Raw genomic sequence first — 8,135 nt, 5'->3', positions numbered from 1 at the left:
GAGGTTGAGAAAATCCTTATCACATCAGATACTCCCAATTCACTTACCAGGTAAGAGCGCTGAAACTCTGAAATCTTAGCTCAGCGGTATAAAGGATTGATTGTGCATATGTAGTTCTTTAGACATAAATCACTGTCCAAGTCTGGGACTAAGTCTGGATCCAGCTGCACCTGAACTCCCCTCTGAGGACTGTAGAACACGGGGGTCCTCTCTGAGCCTCATGACTCAAGGAGAGGGACAGCCTTCTCTGTCCCTGTCCTCTACGTAGTAAATAATGAAGTGTACCTTGCCAACGAATCTTGTTAAGCCGCTGTCACATTTACCACTGAAATTTAACCCACTACTTTGTGAAGTATTGTACTACTTCTCTCTTACGAGTGAAATGCATCCCTCCCTCCATGACATTTTTCAGCATCTACCTTCTCACCCCATGAGAGATGCATACGAATAAAAGCACATGGACAAGGTAATGCTGTTCTGAGGATTCATCCTAAAAAAGTGACATTGCATGAACACTGCCAAGTATATCATGTGTGTAGACGCTGTGCAAAATTTCCACAGCGGCCAAAGTTAGCCAGTTTCCATTAAGAGTTGATCTGCATCTTGATTTATTTCAAAAACTTATAAAAATAATGTTTCAGCTAGACTTACAGTACACAAAAGACCAACCAATACCTATTTTATAAAATGGTTTAATGAATGCATGCATGTCTGATACAAGGATCAATAAATTTACTGAATTCAAATTATTTACTGTTGTAAACATTTTACAAAAGCATTGTGATTTATCTGGATATACAGTTCTTGATGGAAGAACTATTCAGACTGAATCAGTGGCACATCAAAAAATAAAGCTGACAAAGACCCACTCTGCGTATTCTCTTTCAACATGATTCCAGCAAGAGAAACAGCATGGTATAAAAAGTGTACAGTAAAGATTGTTCCTACCATAACATCAAATTCTGGAAACTGTAAATACAAGTTAAAGTTGTTGAAACAGTCAAAAGTCGTAATTATTGTAACCAGTCAGAAATTACAGTAAGAAACGTTATCCAGTTATATGTGGCTGTCAAAACAATACATTTCTTTTCATGTCGGTTGATCATTCTTTTCCAACAAGACAGCAAAACTTTGGCAATCAAGAGGTGCTGAAAGTAATTTTCAAAGTCCAAGACACAGTCACAGCATTTTCTTTGCGGAAGGTGAACTGTACACCAAGGCTCAGAGGTTGTGAAAACTGTTTCCAAGTGGAAAAAAGTGCAAATGTCCTGCACAGATAGCTTAAAAAGCTGCTGGTACAATCATTCACCAACAGAATCTTTGTTTTCTTTTTGCATAGTTCACACATCACTGGGAACGTGACAGGGTGTGCTATTTTTGGCAAGAGCAAGAAGAAAGTGATACTGGTGTGAGTCTCCAAGTTGGGCATGCTGGATCCATGCAGAATTCAGGTAGAGGGCTGCTACCTGATGTTGTTAGACACTGAATACTGATTTTGTTTTTGTTGAAGCAGTTCAGTAATAGCCAAAAGCTTCTTAAGAACATGCTGTAGAAAGGGGAGTCAGGAAAACCACACATTAGCTACTGGGAACAGAACAGTCTGGCTTGGGAAACATTTTCAGCATTAACCCATCAGACTGCTGTGAGGTAATTTAAATACATTGGGGGGGGTGGGGGGTGGGGGAAGGAAACAGCCAATTCCCTAGTCAATAAGATGCTGCCTTCAAAAGGGAATTCTAAAACAGCGTTACAAACTTTGCCTCTCTGCTCACGGATCTCTTTGCTTTGTAGCTGAACGTGGAGGTAAGGAAGCGTACTGCAAACAGGCTGCCGTGGTCTGCTAGAAAAGTTTGCTGTGGTTGTTTAGAAATACACTGCCAAATTATGAGACAGAAATGAGGTATCAACAGAAAGCTAACCAAAGTAAATTTAGTTCTCAACCGAAAAAACACCCAAGATCCTAAAACTAATGACCCAGAGTGCCTGTCAGGAGACAGTAACTTTGCACTTCTAGGCTTCCTCTAGAAACTCATCCGGAAACTTTAAAAAAAACTCTTTAGTTTTGTTGCATGAAGAAACAAAACTATGGACCAAGTATTTACCTTTACAGATAAACAACCTGGTGAAATGCACATATTTTAACATGCTCATCAGTCATACTGCTAGCCAGAAATACTACGAAAGAAGCCTGACACTGAGGAGTAACTCGAAGACATACTGCCTGCACCTGTGATTTGTCTGCTAACCCGTGTTGCTTACCTGCATTACACCTCGCTCATTACTGAGCGTCCGGAGCTCGTCCGAGTGTGCCACACATATCTCATGCAAGGCTGCCAGATCACGAGAAAGGTCAGTTCTAGAGTGCTCTGTAGTGTCTGGAAGCTCAGGAACATTCTTCAACAGAGAAGATGAGAGTGGATTTAGGATGCTGAGTACCCATGCATGCAGGAAGACAAATTGTACCTCTACAGCTCTGCCAACACAGTTGTTCCATACCAGTTTCTAGTCTTTCCAGCCAAGTCTCTGCAACTTTACTCTCCCCAGCTAAGTCTCCAGTCCATCTTTTTGTTACGAGTTATGCATTTCCTCCTCTCCACAAACATGCGTTTTATGAGCATACTGCAATCTCTGCTCCTGCTAGAAGGGTTCTTACTAGGAGATCTGGCATTGCTACACTACCATTCAGCTCACCAGAAAATTACTGCATAGACACTCATATGATCTGACTGGTGTCACGGAGACATGGTGGGATGGCTCCAGTGCCTGGAGAGCTGGAATGGAAGGATACAGGCTCTTTAGGAAGGACAGGCAGGGCAGACAAGGAGAGGGTGTCACCCGCTGTGTCAGTGACCAGCTGGAGTGCATGGAGCTCCGGCTGGGCAGGGATGAGGAGCCCGGCAAGAGCTCACGGGTCAGGATTACAGGGAGGGCAGGGACAGGTGACATTGCAGTGGGGGCCTGTTACAGGCCGCCTGACCAGGAAGGCCGAGCGGATGAAGCCCTCTATAGACAGATAGGAGCCACCCCATGCTCACAAGCCTTGGTCCTCACCAGGGACTTCAACCACCCTGACATCTCTTGAAGGGACAACACAGCAGGGCACAGGCAACCTGGGAGGTTCCTGGAATGAGTGACCAATCAATTCCTTCTCCAAGTGACAGAGGAACCAACAAGGCGAGGTGCCATGCTGGACTTTGGTCTGACCAACACTGAGGGGATGGTGGGGAACGTCAAGCTCAAGGGCAGCCTGGGCTGCAGTGACTGTGAAGTGGTGGAGTTGAAGACCCTTAGGGAAGTGAGGAGGGGGCAAGCTTGCTGCCCTGGCCTTCAGGAGAGCAGACAGTGGCTTCTTCAGGGGTCTGCTTGGTAGAGTGCCATGGGGTAGAGCCCTGGAGGGAAAAGGCACCCAAAACCCCCTGGAAAATATCCAAGGATCACCTCCTCCAAGCTCAGCAGCCATGCATCCCAAGAAAGAGGAAGTCAGGCAAAAATGCCAGGAGCCCTCCATGGATGGACAAGATGCTCCTGGACAAACTCACACACAAAAAGGAAGCCCATGGGGGTAGAAGCAAGGACAAGTAGCCTGGGAGGAATACAGAGAAATGTCCTGAGCAGCCAAGGATCAGGTTAGGAAAGCTAAAGCCCTCATAGAGTTAAATCTGGCCAGGAACGTCAAGGGCAACAAGAAAAGATTCCATATGTACACCAGAGATAACAGGAAGACGGGGAAAAGGTGGGCCCTCTTCCAAAGGGAACGGGAGACCTGGTTACCCAGGCCGCGGGGGAGGCTGAGGTTCTCCATGAGGGGTTTTTTGCCTCAGTTTTCACTGACAAGTGCTCCAGCCACACCGCCCAGGTCACAGAAGGCAAAGGCAGGGACTGGGAGAACAAAGAACCACCTGCTACAGGGGAAGATCAGGTCTGAGAGCATCTAAGGAACCTGAAGGGGCACACGTCCATGGGACCTGATGAGGTACATCTGCAGGTCCTGAGAGAAGTGGTGGATGAAGTGGCTAAGCCACTATGCGTCACGTTTGAGAAGCTGTGGCAATCCAGTGACATTCCCACTGACTGGAAGGGGGGAAACATAACCCCCCTTGTTAACAAGGCAAATAAGGAAGACCCGGGGAACTACAGGACAGTCAGTCTCAACTCTGTGCCCGGCAAAATCATGGAGCAGATCCTCCTGGAAACTGTGCAAAGGCACATGGAAAATAAGGAGGTGACTGGTGGCAGCCAGCATGGCTTCACTAAGGGCAAGTCGTGCCTGGTGAATTTGGTGGCATTCTGTGATGGGGTTACAGTGTCGACATATGAGGGAAGAGCAACTGCTGTCATCGACCTGGACTCATGCAGAGCATTTGACACTGTCCCACGTGACATCTTTGTCTCTGAACTGGAGAGACGTGGATTTGATGGAGGGACCGCTCCGTGGATAAGGAATTGGCTGGATGGTTGCACTCAAAGTGTTGTAGTCAATGGCTCAATGTCCCAACTGGAGACCGGTGACGAGTGGCGTTCCTCAGGGGTCCACACTGGGACCAGAGCTGTATAATGACTTTGTTGGCGACATGGACAGTGAGATTTAGAGCACCCGCAGCAAGTTTGCTGATGACACCAAGCCGTGTGGTGCGGCTGACAGGCTGAAGGGAAGGGATGCTGTCCAGAGGGACCTGGGCAGGCTTGAGAGGTGGGCGCGTGCGAACCTCGTGAAGTTCAGCAAGGCCAGGTGCAAGGTCCTGCACGTGGGTCGGGGCAGCCCCCAGTATCAATACAGGCTGGGCAGAGGATGGACTGAGAGCAGATCTGTAGAGAAGGACTTGGGCTGCTGGTGGATGAGAAGCTCAACACGGCCAGACAATGTGTTTGCAGCCCCAAAAGCCAGCTGTACCCCGGGCTGCCTCGAAAGCAGCATGGCCAGCAGGTCAAGGGGGGGATCCTCCCCCTCTGCTCCGCTCTCATGAGACCCCCCTGCAGTACCGCCTTCAGCTCCAGGCGCCCAACACAGGAAGGGCATGGGCCTGTTGGAGCGAGTCCAGAGGAGGGACACGAAGATGACCAGAGGGCTGGAGCACCTCTCCTGTGCAGACAGGCTGAGAGAGCTGGGGTGGTTCAGCCTGGAGAAGAGAAGGCTCCAGGGAGACCTTACAGCACCTGCCAGCACCTAAAGGTGAAGCACCTAAAGGGAAGCTGGAGAGGGACTTTTTACAAAGGCAAGCAGTGACAGGACAAGGGGGGATGGCTGTAATCAGAAATAGGGAGAGTTAGATGAGATATTAGGAAGAAATTCTCCCCTGTGAGGGCGGCGAGACGCTGGCCCAGGCTGCCCAGAGCAGCTGTGGGTGCCCCAGCCCTGGCAGGGCTCAAGGCCAGGCTGGACGGGGCTGGGAGCAGCCTGGGCTGGGGGGAGGGGGCCCTGCCCGGGGCAGGGGGGTGGGAACCAAAGGGTCTTTAAGGTCCCTTCAAACCCAAACCATTCTATGATGGTTCTAAGGTAACTTTCCCCTAAATGAGGGGGAACCATCCATTAGGTGCTTTTTTCCCAGTCTAAATGAGAGAACAGCAGCAACCAAAAATCAGCAAAATCTGTAACTATCAAGTAACTGGTCATAAACCAGTAATTCTGTCATTAGAACAGTAGATTAATCCAACAGTTATTTTCAAACCAACAGTCTTCAGAGTTCTCACACAAAATCTGTCATCTAAAGAAAACTGACATGCCCTAACACATGGAAGTTGCAACTTAACCAGAAAAAGGTAACATACGGCAACCTACCCAAATGCCACACTCAGTTTTATATCTTATCAAAATATTCTGAGATGTTTTCTAGGTCACTTTTGAGAGACCAATTCAGGAAGCTTAGCACTTTTTTTTATCTTGTTTTTTAAAATGCATTATTGGTTTAAAAATACACATATAACACAAGGACCTAATTCCTGTTATATCAATCATACACAAAACAGTTACAAAAATACAGCAAATGCAGTTCACTTTCAAACTGGAACATCTTGAACGCATGCAGTGACACATTTGGCAACACCTAACAAATTCAACCTGATATTTTTTAAAGCAAAAAAAATATTTCAATTTCTGGTCAAGACCGTATGACAAAGTACATATAAGAATTTTTTTTAAAACATATTTTTTAATATTTGTATTTTTTGCCAAAATTTCTGATCCTCACAGCTAGAAAATCTGATTGAGCCTCTCACATCTACAGAAGCACTAAATTAATGAACTGTAAGATGACATTTGATGGTTTTAATTTCATATGACAGGCCAGCAATCTGCAGTTTCTAAACATGCATTAGAAAAATTTATTCAGTTACAAGCATTTAAAATGGCATGGCAGCTGGTCCATTTTTGAGCTAGTGAATAAAAGTGTAAAGAATTTTCATTTATAATGTAGCTACATAACTTCCAGCAAAGATTTTTTTTTTTTTTAAACTGCTTACCCCAAGTTCATCCAAGAACATGATCATGCGATGTTTGTTGCTCTTGATGAATGGATTTACCCCTTCCATATACGGCTCCTAGTAATTTTTAAAAGCATTCATTAGAACAAATCATTGTCAAGATAACTTGTCTTGACTATACATTGTCAAGATATCTGAAATCAACACACTGTAGTCAAACAAATGACATTGCAAAACAAGTATGTCATCTGGAGTGATTTTATTTTTTCAAGCGAATTTCTCATCTCTGCTGTGCAGCCAGTCAAAAGAGTACAGAATTTGGCGGTACTTATATTCAGAAGAATTTCAGATTCAGAAATTTTCTTATACATGCGAACTGGCATGAATTTGCATTAAGATGGAATGTCTCTCAATACCTAGCTGCAATGAGCAAATGCTCTGCTTTCAAAGGCATGATCAGGAATAAGTGCCCTCATTCTTGTTACTTCATTACTGCTTACGTTCCAAGTTACGTGTGTCAAAGAACTAACTTTTATAATGCCAGGCTGAAGTCGCTTTCATTATGCTTAAGTCAACAGGTTTATTTTTCAACCATGTTTTGGCTTGGGAACTGAGACTTTACTGAAAGCTGGGGCTTTTTAGTGCTATATGTACGCTTGATTTACAACATTAATTACATCTAACAATATGAAAGTGAGTACAAATAGGAGAAGTGCTTTGAAGTGCCCTACCACAGAAAACACCCATCTAAGGAGTAAGTAAATGCAGGGTGAAAATAAGGGAGGGGGAAGAGTCAGAGGCTGGCAATTCTTCATTTATTTCAGTATCGGATATCTATACCACGCTGGGAATTTAGGCCTGAGTAGTCTCATGTCTGAAAGTTAATTACTATACATAGACAGAAAACGTTATGTGGAATGCATTTCACGGTTGTGTACACAAGCATACCAATTATTACTGAAAGGTGCCTCCCCTTTGACATCAAATAATCAATGGAAATGAAGAAAACAAAAAAAAAAGCTCCCATCATCTATTTAAGGCAGAGTATTTATCCCTCTGATTCTTTCCCATCACAGATTCCTGCTCTAGAAATTCTCATTTGTCTTTTTGATGAATATTTCAAAAGAAGGTGTGCCCGTTTTACCATCACAGACACTTTTGTTGTGGTGGGATGGCTGCCTGCCTTTCCTCTTCCACTTCTCCCCTCTAACACAGGAAATACTGGAGTATGACTGCTACCTTTGCTGCTGCAAACAGAAAAAAGAATGCTCCACATACTTCCACTGTTGCCTTTGGAACAAAAGCCTGCTGAGTTTGTGTTCTCATAGCATCAATGTATAGTTGCATCACACTCCGTAATACCTACTGGCATGACCATTTGTTCATCAATTATTTGAACAGACCACTTGAATCTGTTCCTACTACCAGATTCAAAACGTTTATGGGATGTACCAAGTTGTTAATGTGAGTTTCTAAATCACTTCCTCTCAAACTATTATGGCTCCTCTTCACAATTTGACCAGACTTTATACTACTGCTCTAGTTCAGATCAACACCCTGTTCAGCTCTAAATAAGGAGGACATACAAAACTGCCTCCTTCCTAATAAGGACAAACAGGTGATGTGTCAGGCTTTGCATGACAAAATAGCAACAGATTTTTGCATCTATTACACAGGAAGGAACACTGAAATGTACTGGAAGCATAGTTCTAGGCTGT

The 8,135-nt window shown here is 44.7% G+C and overlaps 1 protein-coding gene across 1 annotated transcript in view; it reads right to left on the bottom strand.

Moving 5' to 3' along the window:
* Positions 1–676: 676 nt before the first annotated feature.
* The window catches only part of RASA1 (RAS p21 protein activator 1), a 67,942-nt gene continuing 60,483 nt past the window's right edge, over positions 677–8,135 (bottom strand). The window contains exons 23-25 of the mRNA XM_056324095.1: positions 6,457–6,534; positions 2,260–2,394; positions 677–1,546 (exon numbers count right to left, since the gene is read on the bottom strand). Coding sequence (XP_056180070.1) covers positions 1,463–1,546; positions 2,260–2,394; positions 6,457–6,534 — 297 coding nt within the window. The 3' untranslated portion in view covers positions 677–1,462. The remainder of the gene's footprint in view (positions 1,547–2,259; positions 2,395–6,456; positions 6,535–8,135) is intronic.

This window comes from Falco biarmicus, chromosome Z, assembly GCF_023638135.1.
Source record: "Falco biarmicus isolate bFalBia1 chromosome Z, bFalBia1.pri, whole genome shotgun sequence".
NCBI classification, from domain to species: Eukaryota; Metazoa; Chordata; class Aves; order Falconiformes; family Falconidae; genus Falco; species Falco biarmicus.
The sequence above is the reverse complement of the archived record's forward strand: the minus strand, read 5'-3'. Positions and strand labels throughout refer to the sequence as shown.